Source organism: Macadamia integrifolia, unplaced genomic scaffold (genome assembly GCF_013358625.1).
Source record: "Macadamia integrifolia cultivar HAES 741 unplaced genomic scaffold, SCU_Mint_v3 scaffold1273, whole genome shotgun sequence".
In the NCBI taxonomy this organism is placed as follows: Eukaryota; Viridiplantae; Streptophyta; class Magnoliopsida; order Proteales; family Proteaceae; genus Macadamia; species Macadamia integrifolia.
The window spans coordinates 23,466-36,278 of NW_024868139.1; the positions used below are offsets into that span (position 1 = coordinate 23,466).

The window sequence follows — 12,813 nt, forward strand, 5'->3', positions numbered from 1 at the left end:
ACCGAAAACTTACACCCACCAATGCTTTTGAGTTTTCATTAGAGTTGAGTTTCAACTACTCAAAAAGTGCTGTTCTATTGGGGTTCTTGTTGGGTAGTCAGGTTTCTGTTAGATCTCTATAGTAATCAATTCTGAGTTACAAATCTTGAGTGGGTTGGGTAGTTATAGGCTGTCCAATGGAGAGTAGTGATTCATATGGAATCAGTAGTTTTCGTGGTAACAATTATTCAATTTGGAATAACAGTGCAGTTGATGTCTTCTCCAAATCTTCTATAGAAGAAGATGATGAAGAAGCTCTGAAATGGGCTGCTTTAGAGAAACTACCAACTTATAACCGTCTCAGGAAAGGCGTACTGGCTGGCTTAGAAGGTGAGACCAAGGAAATTGACATTAAGAGTTTGGATTTATCAGATAGGAAGATTTTGTTAGAAAGGTTGGTTAAAGTTGCAGACGACAATGAGAATTTCTTGTTGAAACTCAAGGACCGTCTTGATCGGTAAGAAACTTCTCCTTCAAAAAACATTGAAAATATAGATTTTCATACTTCTCTGTCTCCTTATGTATAACTCTGTTTTTTTCTCTTTCTTTTGTTACTCAGAGTTGGAATTGATGTTCCCACTATTGAAGTCCGCTATGAACATGTTAATGTAGATGCAGAAGCTTATGTGGGAAGTAGAGCTTTACCTACAGTACTCAATTTCTATGCTAATATATTAGAGGTAGTCTATCTGTAAATCATCATATCCAGAGTTCTTCTTTAGAAAGTGTTTCTTATCTCAAACATAACTTGCCCAACTAATCTGTTGTCTGGTTTTAAAGGGGTTCTTGAGCAATCTTCATATTCTCCCAAGTAGAAAGAAGCCACTCTCAATCCTTCATGATGTCAGTGGAATAATAAAACCTGGCAGGTGAGAACACTAAGAAGACAACCCTCTCAAGTTTGAAACAATTGCTAAAGTTTATTTAGTTTTGGTTTCACTCAATTAGATGGTAGGCTCTGTGGCTAGCTAATCCAAGTTTTTGGTTGATCTAAATATTTGCAGAATGACATTGCTTTTAGGCCCTCCAAGCTCTGGAAAGACAACCTTGCTGTTGTCTTTAGCGGGAATGCTTGATCGAGATCTAAAAGTAAGGAAATGTTACACCTTTGGTATTCCTTTTAAAAATCTAATTGTTCTTCTGTAGCTCTTTCTTAGATCATTTTTTGAGATTATCTGAAAACACAAACCTGTTCTCTTGAATCTTCCTCAGTTCTCTGGGAGAATAACTTACAATGGCCATGGAATGGATGAATTTGTCCCACAAAGGACAGCGGCATATATTAGTCAACAAGATCTCCACATAGGGGAAATGACAGTAAGAGAAACCTTAGCTTTTTCTGCAAGATGTCAAGGGGTAGGAACCCGATATGGTAAGTTGAACATGTTATCTTTGAGATGATTGTCTTCAATTGAAAAATCTTATACCGATAAGTAGTATCTGAATTTGACTAATTATTCCTCAACATTGAAAACATGCAGAGATGTTGGCCGAGTTGTTGAGAAGAGAAAAGAAGGCAAGCATTAAGCCAGACGCCGACCTTGATATTTACATGAAGGTGAAGGAGCTCTTATGATAAAATAGTCAAATTATTTTATGGTTCATTACCCAAGTGTATCCCAATGAGATTCTCATCATTCCCAATATTCATTAGCTAGGTTTCATCTTATCGTTGAATTTTCTGTTCAAAATCTTCTGTCTTCTGTGGTACCACAGATCTTTGATCTTTCAACCCTCCCCCCCTCCAAAATCCCCCACCTGGGGAGAATTTCTAAATCAATGTTTGCCTTTAAGTAGTGTTCTTAGAAGAAGAGATTAGTTTCTAGAACTTTACAACTTAATGCGGGAGAATTTGAATTCCTACATTTGCAGGCAGCAGCACTAGATGGACAGGAGATCAGTGTGGTCACAGATTATGTTTTAAAGGTATAAACTCTTCAAACTCACACCATAACAAACAGGATACTTTTAAACATAGGCATATTAACTCTGATCATTTACCATAAATACTCCACTTCAATTCTTCAAACCTCCAGATCTTGGGGCTCGAGGTTTGTGCTGATACCTTGGTGGGAGATCAAATGCTGAGAGGGATCTCTGGAGGACAAAGAAAGCGTGTCACAACAGGTTAGCAGAATTTATATTTTATATAGTACTCAATTTATTGTAGTTTTTACATTATAATGAAAGGGATTCATCATTTGATATTCTTGATCAACATGATATGCAGGGGAGATGTTGGTTGGACCAGCAAGTGCACTTTTCATGGATGAGATATCAACTGGTTTGGACACTTCGACAACCTTTCAGATTGTGAATTCAATTAGGCAATCCATCAACATTCTAAATGCGACTGCAGTAATATCTCTCCTCCAGCCAGCACCAGAGGTTTATGATCTATTTGATGACATTATTCTCTTATCAGATGGGCAGATTGTTTACCAGGGTCCTAGTGAACATGTGCTCGAGTTTTTTGAATATATGGGATTCAAATGTCCTGAAAGGAAGGGAGTTGCTGACTTCTTGCAAGAAGTAACCCTTCAAAAACCTTTTTCTTCGTATTTTTTTTTTTCCTTTTCTATCTCTAGCTTTTAGCAAAACTGGGACTATATTTCCATGGATTGTACAGGTGACATCGAGGAAAGATCAACAACAGTACTGGACACATGAAAACAAACCATACAGATTCATCCCTGTCAAGGAATTCTCTGAGGCATTCCACTCATTCCACGTAGGTCAGAAGCTAGCAGATGAACTTGCAGCCCCATTTGATAAGAACAATAGTCACCCAGCTGCCTTAGTGACCAAAAAATATGGTGTCAGCAAGAAGGAACTGTTGAGAGCCTGCATATCAAGAGAAATATTACTGATGAAGAGAAACTCTTTTGTCTACATTTTCAAGATGGTACAGGTGAGAAGTAGGTTTCATCAAAATTTGAGTTTAAAGTTTTCTAATCATGTCAACAATTTAATGGTTCACATTTTTATTTCAGATTACTGTTGTGGCATTCATAACAATGACCATATTCTTGCGTACTGAGATGAAGCGAGATTCAGTAACCGATGGTGGGATTTTTTTGGGCGCTTTGTTCTATGCTCTTAACTTTCTTATGTTTAATGGTTTCTCAGAGCTTGCCATGACTGTAATGAAGCTTCCTGTGTTTTACAAGCAAAGAGACTTCTTTTTCTATCCTGCTTGGGCATTCTTATTGCCCACATGGATCGTAAAGATCCCACTAACACTAGTCGAAGTTGCCATTTGGGTGTTCATTACTTACTATGTCATAGGATTTGACCCAAGCATTGCAAGGTAAAGACCACTGGAATGAGGTTACAGTGTTTCTACTGAAAGATTATATGGATCTGTCATCAGAGAAGTAACAGGGAGATTGTTCACTGCAGGTTTTTCAAACAGTACCTTCTGCTTGTATGCCTTAAACAGATGGCATCTGGATTGTTCAGATTCATTGGAACAGTGGGGAGGAACATGATTATTGCGAACACATTTGGGTCCTTTGCATTCCTCATACTCATGGGTCTTGGGGGATTTATCTTGTCAAGAGGTATGGTTTGAAGTTAAGCATAGAGTTTCTCCCTGGATAATTTTCCAGTTTTTTAAATACAGTGATTTTGATTTTCTTTATGCCAGCTCTTTATTTTGGGTTCAATTTCATAAGAACCTTCTTTCTTCATCACAGACAATATAAAAATATGGTGGAAATGGGGCTACTGGATCTCTCCATTGATGTATGCACAAAATGCATTAGTCGTAAATGAGTTCCTGGGGAAAAGTTGGAAACATGTAAGGAAGGTTCCCCTTTTTTCCTCCATTATGTTCAAAATGACATTTGAATTTTTATTTACGTGTTATACATGTGATAGGTTCAATCCAATTCAACAGAGTCATTAGGAGTGGCAGTCCTAAAATCTCGTGCGTTCTTCACTGATGCTTATTGGTATTGGATTGGAGTAGGAGCATTGATTGGTTATGTTTTCCTATTCAATGGTCTATCTATTTTGGCTGTGTCATATCTCAATCGTGAGTATACTTTAGTTTTAAAAACAAATTTAAACTTTCAAAACTGAGTCAATAGTTTTCAAATAATTGGAAACTTTTATTGCAGCATTTGGGAAGCCTCAAGCAGTTCTATCTGAGGAAAAGAGCTCTGTAGGTTGGTCCTCATCCATATGCATACAAGTAGAATGAATTTCATCTACATATTTTCCATTTTACCTTATGAGGACTGACTTCATGAAAATTTCATAAATGCAGAAAGTGGAGACGAAACTAAAATAACCATTTCGTCTAGGACTTCATCTGCAAGGATAACAGCAAGTGATGCCAATATGAGCATGAATCGGGGAATGGTTCTTCCATTTGAACCACTGTCCCTCACCTTTGATGAAATTAGATACTCTGTAGACATGCCTAAGGTATTTTAAAGATTCAAAGAATTAAAATTTTGTCCATTAGAATAGGTCTTGATTGCAATTATAATAATGAGGCAAACTAAACACACAGGAAATGAAAGCACGAGGTGTTACAGAGGACCGCCTTGAGCTTATCAAGGGAGTCAGTGGAGCTTTTAGGCCAGGAGTTCTTACAGCTTTAATGGGTGTCAGTGGTGCTGGTAAGACCACTTTGATGGATGTTTTGGCTGGAAGAAAAACTGGAGGCTATATCAAGGAAAACATGAAAATATCTGGCTATCAAAAAAAACAGGAAACATTTGCTCGTGTATCTGGATACTGTGAACAGAATGACATCCACTCGCCCCATGTTACGGTCTATGAGTCCTTGCTCTATTCTGCTTGGCTTCGGCTACCTCCTGAAGTCAATTCTTCCACTAGAAAGGTGAAAAAAAAATACTTTAATCCTTTTGTTGAGCTTGTTTGTATCATTTGGTCTTTTACTAACTCGTTAATGCAACTACTATTGTAGATGTTCATTAAGGAGGTCATGGAGCTTGTAGAACTAACGACATTGAGGCAAGCAATTGTTGGACTGCCAGGTGTAAATGGTCTCTCAACAGAGCAGCGCAAGAGGCTAACCATCGCAGTTGAACTCGTTGCCAACCCTTCAATTGTATTCATGGATGAGCCAACCTCTGGCCTAGATGCAAGGGCAGCAGCTATAGTGATGAGAACAGTACGAAACATCGTGGACACTGGACGTACAGTTGTGTGCACCATCCATCAGCCAAGTATTGACATATTTGATTCTTTTGATGAGGTTAGAAATATATGAGATCAATGGACTAGTAATATGTTATGGCTTTCTAGTACTAATTATCAAATACTTACAAATTTAATACCATGCAACAGCTATTTTTACTGAAACAAGGAGGAGAAGAAATATATGTAGGCCCGTTGGGGAAACACTCATGTCATTTGATCAAGTATTTTGAGGTGAGGCAAACTATGAAGACAACAAATAAGTAACTGAAACCTTAAATAAGTTCCAACCTTGGTATAGTTATTAATTAATATGGTTAATTTATGTTTCATCAAGGCAATTGAAGGAGTCAATAAAATAAAAGATGGTTACAATCCAGCAACATGGATGTTAGAAGTGACAGCAGCAGCCCAAGAAGCAGTTTTAGGAATCAACTTCAGTGATATATATAAGAATTCAGAACTATACAAGTAGGTTAACCTAAAACTTTTCTCTTCGATGTCACAAAATTGTTGTTTAATTTTATGATTTTTAAATTTAATGGTTAATAATCAATCAGGAGAAACAAAGCAATGATTGTGGAACTGAATGAGCCTATCCCTGGTTCAAAAGACCTTCATTTCCCTACTCAGTACTCTCAGTCTTTCTTCAACCAGTGTGTAGCTTGCCTTTGGAAACAACATTGGTCTTACTGGAGGAACCCACCATATACTGCCATTAGGCTCTTCTTCACAACTATCATAGCGCTGCTGTTGGGGACTATGTTTTGGAACCTTGGATCTAGAAGGTAACTTATCCAACAGTGAATTCTGAAGTTTTTATGCTCTTCTTCTTTTGCGTCGAATACTAAAAGATTTCGATTTTGCAAAAACCCCAGCCAAAGGCAACAGGATATCTTCAATGCGACGGGTTCTATGTATGTTGCTATTATTTTCCTTGGGATAACAAATGCCTTCACAGTACAGCCAGTTGTAGCCATTGAAAGAATAGTCTTTTATAGAGAGAGAGCTGCTGGAATGTATTCAGCTTTGTCATATGCCTTTGCCCAAGTAATCACTTTTATTTAATAAGATCAACATTAATGAAATTTCTAAAGAAAATTACAATTTAATTGTCTTGATGTTTTTCACAAAACACATTTCTTTTTGATGCAGGTAATGGTTGAGCTTCCATATATCTTCATACAGGCTGTAATATATGGCATTATAGTGTATTTAATGATTGGATTTCATTGGAAGGTTGCAAAGTTCTTTTGGTATCTGTTCTTCATGTATTTCACATTGTTATACTTCACCTTTTATGGTATGATGGCAGTGGCCGTGACGCCCAACCAACACATAGCTTCTATAGTTTCGACTGGATTCTATTCATTATGGAACCTTTTCTCAGGATTTATAATTCCAAGAATGGTATGTTCATATAATTCTTTCCTATTTTAGAGTGTAGAAGTAATACACTTCAGACTTATTTATTTTTGTTCTTTACAGAGGATTCCTGTGTGGTGGAGGTGGTACTACTGGATCAGCCCTGTTTCTTGGACACTATATGGATTGGTGGTGTCACAGTATGGAGATATACAGGAAAAGCTTGAATCAGGTGTCACAGTTAAAGATTTTTTGAGGAGTTATTATGGTTATAAGCATGAGCTTTTAGGAGTGGTTTCTGCGGTGATTGTTGGGTTCCCTATGCTTTTCGCATTCATCTTTGCTTTTTCAGTAAAAGCATTTAAATTCCAAAGAAGATAAGAAGACAAATGGAGCCATTACATAACCTAATTTTAGCATTTAGAAACAAGTTAAAAATTTTATGGGGTTCAAAATTTGATTGTTATTTCATTGTCTCAAGTTTCCTTCATTACTTTATATTGATAACAATAAATTGAAAGCTTCAATCTTTTTTTTTTTTTTTGGGAAAGGGAGTACTTTTATTACAAATTATTGCAGAGTTATAAGGATAAGCAGAGACCTTTTCCCAAAAAATGTTGAATTCTCAACAAAGTAGGTGACTGTCATGTAACAAATGTAACCAGAATTGAATCTAGAGATCCTTATGTGGCAAAGATTAAAAACTAATGTAGTGAACAAGGAAGGGAGTTGGAGACTTACCTCCCTGAGGTCCGAGGTCCCAAGTCCCAACTTCTCAGCCATGCTCTGTCTAACCATTGCCAACAGGGTGCTTACTACCAGTTCTCAGGCACACACTATACATGGATGGTTTTTAATAAAGGATTAGTTCAACCATCAACACAGTCGAACAATCTGTTACATTGATGGTCACACCGCGTTCTCACAGAACCAGACCGGTGATCGAGTTAACTCCCGTTAACCAAAACCTACTAGGATCATCTGATGCAGTAACCACAACAAAACATAGACTCAACTAAAGAAAGTAAAATCTATATTTCAGCGGAAGTCTTGTATATATATACCTGTAAATACCCCAATACTTTTGATATCCAAATTGTGTTACTTAGTACATTTACATGTGGGCCTATAGGTGTGATATAAAAATAAGAAATACAATTTAAATATCTAGAGCACAAAAGGGGTAATATAACAAAGAATATCGGGTATCACTGTTGTTGTCCTACAATATAGCTCTCACACGGGCACTCAGCACCGTGCCCAAGATCTTCAGGGATCCACCAGTCCTCAGCTGAAAATTTGACAATGGGTCCTGGCTTTAGCTCCTCAGCCGGATAACCTGGAAGATCATCTAAAAATGGTGTGCATGTGGGATGAGCTCACTAGCCCAGTAAGTGAAAAGAAAGACCGAGCAAACATTTGAAATACAAATGAACATATATGCATGCAAAGTCCATTTTTATTAGTCTAAATCACCTAAGAAACATTGCTAAGTCATAGGTTATGTGCTACTCACAACCACAGTGCGCCCATGGGATTGTCGGAGAAGGGCAGCTGTGGGTACCTGAAAAAGTAAATTGTTGTTCCTCAGTGACATTAAAGTAAATTGGGCCTAGCCTTGCCTTGCATTAAAGTAAATTAGGTCTTGTCCTGCATTAAAGTAAATGACATTAAAGTAAATGTAGTATGATTGGCTCTCTGGTTATATCACCAAAGTTGCCAACTGTCTTAGTGAGCAGCTGGGCGTACTTCTAACCACCACCGTTGGTACACAACCTCGGGCTTCCCCCTGCTGGGAAGGGTTGTAGCACCTAAACCCCTGCTGGGAAGGGTTGTAGCACAGAGAGATGTCATTCCTAACTGTATGCTTCTATATGATATAGTACGACTGTCTAGTGCCACGTGTCCCATTCCACGGGCCACCAATGCATTCGTTTTCAAGCCGACTACGGCATCTTATCTAGCAATACATCATATTCAATAATTAAAATCATCCATCTCATAATCCATAGCAAGAATTAAGAATTTAATAATTAAAGTTATAGCATAACAAATCATAAATGAGTTTCATAATGCACAAGATAATGCATGCAAATGGTATTAGTAGATGGCTAGTCTACATAGAGTATTAAGCATTTAATAATTAAAGTTACAACATAACAAATCATAAATGAGTTTCATAATGCACAAGATAAAGGAACCCGCCTTAACCCTCTCTGATTCGGGTCCTGCATGGTTAAACCGGGTCAACCGTTAATTAGACCGGGTTTAAAAAGTAGGGTATCACATGAGCGCTGGATGCTAGGACCGAAAATGATACAGATGATGCGTGACAAGGTTGATGTCATTCGGGAGAGGATTAAGGCAGCCCAATCATGCCAAAAGAGCATACAGACAACCGTAGAAAAGATATTGAATTCCAAGAGGGGGAGAAGGTGTTACTTAAAATCTCTCCTACCAAAGGGTTGCATAGATTCCACAGAAAGGGTAAGCTAAGTCCGAGATATATTGGCCTGCTTGAAATCTTGGCACCGTAGCGTATATGTTGGCTCTTCCACCTTCCCTCAGCAATATTCACTATGTATTCCACGTTTCCATGCTGAAGAGGTACATTCATGATCCAGCACATGTGCTACCAGTGGAACTGGAGTACTTAGAAGCTGATATAACCTATGAAGAGCAGCTTGCTGAAATTCTAGATCGGAAGGTGAAAACCCTTCGCAATCGCTCCATCGCTTTTGTGAAGGGTCAATGGGCTAATCATATAGTTGAGGAAGCATCCTGAGAGAAAGAATATGACATCCAGACGATATATCCTCATCATTTTGGACAACCAAGTACTTCAATTTCGGGGATGAAATTTTCAAAAAGGGGGGTGAATATGATACCCTACTTTCTAAACCTGATTTATTTACCTGGTTAGTTAGGTTTAGTCTTGCAGGATTTGAACTAAAATGAGTTAAGACGGGTACCCTATAGAACATGATGGCAAGGATGACTCTAAACTCAGGTTGGTCAGACGAGTTAGGGTGACTTTGAACACAGGTTGGCCAGATAAGTCCGAGTCAGTGCCAGAGGAGAGGGGTGTACCCAAGCCGTGCACATGCACGTATCATAAGACCATGTACGGATAATGCTGGTAGGTAGTCGTATCCTAAAGCGCATACGTATGATATACCTTGTGCCGAGAGTGATACATGTCGAGAGTCGAATTCCATCAAAATCCCACTTGTTGGCCAATTTTCTGCCCTCAAGTGGGTAGTCACAGGTGGGCGCATCCGCCCACCTGAGTGACCCACCCATGTGGTTAATAGTGGTTTTAAAAAGTATAAATAGTATTATTGTGTTTTTCATTTTCTCATTTATTACATTAAGGGATTTGGTGAGAAGAGTAAAGAGGAGAGAGAAAAGAAGGGAGAAAAGAGAACGTAGAAGAAGAAAGGGGAAGGAAGAGGAGGAAGGAAAGGATTCAAGCGGCGCCAAGGTTTGATCTTCCCATTCTGACGCCGGAAGAGTGATCCCCAACACGAGATCTACGATTGGAGGTGAGCAAAGGCTATGTTTCTTAAACTTTCACCAAACCTAAGTAAAATCTTTGATTTGGGTAGAGTTCCTTGAGATCTTGTAAATCTCCCATAGATGATGAATCTAAGGTTTAATAAATGGTCTATGTGTTGATTTTGAAGGATTTGAAGAAGTGTTTACAAGGTTGGAGAAGCATTGGTGATTCTTGAGCAAGGAAGTGATTTTTGGGGTTTTGATAGAGTTCTTGAGCAAAGAAGGTAAGATGGCTTTTTAATCCTTAAATCTAACTTAGATCTAGGTTAGAATCATCTCATAAGACCTTGAATGTGTGGGAAATGGGATTGGAAAAGCCCCATTTGATTCCCAAAGGTTGGGAAAAGGTTCAGGGAAAAAGGCATTTTTTCGCCCTCACAGGTGGGCTGAGACCGGTGGGCCGAACGGCCTGCCTGAGGGCACCCGCTTAAGAGGGCAGGCCCTTAGTCCCCACCGGTGGGCCAACCGATGGGCCGACCTGCCAGCCTGAGAGGCCTGGCCCTCGGTCCCCACTGATAGGCTGATCGGTGGGCTGACCCGCCCACCTGAGAAGATCGATGGGCTATGATAGGTGGGCTGTCCGACCCACCCGAGAGGCCCCCAATGTGATTTTTGTGTCCGAATGGACCCAAAATGGACGTGCAACCTTCTTTTATGATTCTCAATATGATTTTGTCATCAAATCTTGTTAGTTTTAATCCCAAAGTGGTGAAATGCTGACCCCATTCACTTATGATAGGTTCACCAAAATTTATGTTTCTCACGTCGGATCTCACCCGTACAGGGCGTGAGTCTTTGTACACAACAAGTAAGTGGGGAGAGGATGTTGGACCTTATTTTAAGGCTTGTTTGGCATCATTCAATTGTATCTAGACTAGCCATGTCATCATGCAACTTATGTGTAGCTTAGTCATCCTCATATGATTATGTTATGTGTGTTGTGCTTTACTTTCTCAATGATAAATGATTGATCTGCTTATGTGATGAATGATGGGATCACTGTGCATGATGCATTATTAGACTAGATGCCGTAATCGGCTTGGAAACAAGCGCATTGGTGGCCCGTGGAATGGGACGCGGTGGCACTATGCAATCGTACTATATCATGTAGGAGCATGCGGTTTAGGATTATCATCTTCCCATGCTACGACCCTTCCCAGTAGCGGTTGAGGTGTTGGGTTACCACTTGGGGGGAAGCAGTGGTCGCGGTTGTCGAGTCACTATAGCAGTTAGACATACGCCCCGCTGGTCATTAGGACAGTCGGTAACCTCAGTGGTATATTCAAGAGGGCTAATCGTACTGCTTTTAAATTACTGGAGTTAGCACCTTTACTTTCTGTCATTTACTTTTATGTTGAGAGCCAGTGGTCGGCATGCTTTACTTTTTTGAGTACTCACAGTGGGCCTTCTCCGACAGCCCTATGGGCGTATCGCGGGATGGAGTTCGTGGCTCGTACCCGGAGTATACACGCACTATAGTTGTAGTAGCACTAAACCAAAGACTTAGTAATGTTGCTTAGGTGGATGAGATTTAAAATGAATTGCATAGCATATAGTGGATATGAATGTGATTGTTGTGTGGATTATTGTGTGGTCCTTCTTTTCACTTAGTGAGCTAGTGAGCTCATCCCACATGTACACCTCTTTTAGATGATTTTGTAGGTCATCCGCCTGAAGGTCAAGGGTCGGGCCCCACAGTTGAGTTTCCCGATGAGGATTGGTGGATCCCTAAGGAGTATGAGCACGGTACGGATTGTATGTGCGAGGGTTATGCTGCGGGACCGCAGTATTGACGCCGTACAGGGTTTTACTTTTTGATTCTTTTAGTGACTCCTTTTTGTGTACTTGATATGTGAATTGTTATTCTTTTTGTGTAAATATCATGCCTGCAGGCCCACATGTATTTATCTATATACTATAATTTGGGTATCAAGTATATTGAGGGTATTTACAGGCAAATTGAGTCTTTCGCTGAACTTTTAAACGTTTATCTTAGATGTGTGTATGCTGTGGTTGGGTATTATATCAGATGATCCTGGCAGGTTTGGGTTAACCGGAGTTAACCCGATCACCGGTCCGGTTCTGTGTGAACGGGGCGTGACAGTTCACCTACTTCATCTCAATATATGGGTGTTCCGCACTTCTTGCCATACAATGCCTCATATGGAGCCATCCCAATTGTGGCTTAATAGTAGTTGTTATAAGAAAACTCCATAAGAGATATGTATTCCTCCAAACTGCCACTTATTTCTATTGCCCAGGCCCTGAGCATGTCCTCCAGTATTTGTATGGTTTGTTCTGATTGCCTATCGGTTTATGGGTGAAAAACAGTACTCTGATTCACTTATGTCCCCAAAGCTTGCTAGAGGCTTTTCCAAAATCTAGATGTGAACCTTAGTCTCTATCTGACACAATGCTCACTGACACTCTATGTAAACGGACTATGTTATCCATATAAAGTTATTCTAGCTTGTATATGGAATAATTGGTCTTGATTGGAATGAAAATGAGCAGTCTTGGTAAGCCTGTCAAGTACCACCCAGATTGCATCCATCCCCTTGGGTGCATGGGGTAGCCCTGTGACAAAGTTCATGGTGATCCTGTCTAATTTTCACTCCGATACGAGGAGTGGCTGAAGAGTGCTATATGGTTGATGTTGTTCCACCTTGACCTTCT

The 12,813-nt window shown here is 39.5% G+C and overlaps 1 protein-coding gene across 1 annotated transcript; it reads left to right on the forward strand.

The window, feature by feature from the left end:
* The first annotated feature begins 22 nt into the window (after nt 1–22).
* LOC122063253 (pleiotropic drug resistance protein 1-like) lies at nt 23–7,045 on the forward strand. Its single transcript, XM_042626954.1, has 24 exons — nt 23–496; nt 599–719; nt 820–908; nt 1,044–1,128; nt 1,252–1,411; nt 1,521–1,597; nt 1,912–1,965; nt 2,076–2,166; nt 2,270–2,571; nt 2,669–2,950; nt 3,033–3,349; nt 3,442–3,602; nt 3,738–3,841; nt 3,922–4,078; nt 4,164–4,211; nt 4,313–4,473; nt 4,562–4,894; nt 4,982–5,272; nt 5,365–5,448; nt 5,552–5,685; nt 5,775–6,002; nt 6,093–6,264; nt 6,370–6,624; nt 6,703–7,045. Exons 1-24 carry the CDS (start codon nt 177–179, stop codon nt 6,958–6,960), a joined length of 4,284 nt encoding a protein of 1,427 aa, XP_042482888.1. The 5' UTR covers nt 23–176; the 3' UTR covers nt 6,961–7,045.
* The last annotated feature ends 5,768 nt before the right edge of the window (nt 7,046–12,813 follow it).

Bases quoted from the DNA above. Each gene is read 5' to 3' on its own strand.
- LOC122063253 (XM_042626954.1), top strand. From the start codon at position 177: ATGGAGAGTAGTGATTCATATGGAATCAGTAGTTTTCGTGGTAACAAT. The intron at 1,598-1,911 runs GTGAAGGAGCTC...CTACATTTGCAG, and splicing joins ACCTTGATATTTACATGAAG to GCAGCAGCACTAGATGGACA. The intron at 4,212-4,312 runs GTTGGTCCTCAT...TCATAAATGCAG, and splicing joins TGAGGAAAAGAGCTCTGTAG to AAAGTGGAGACGAAACTAAA.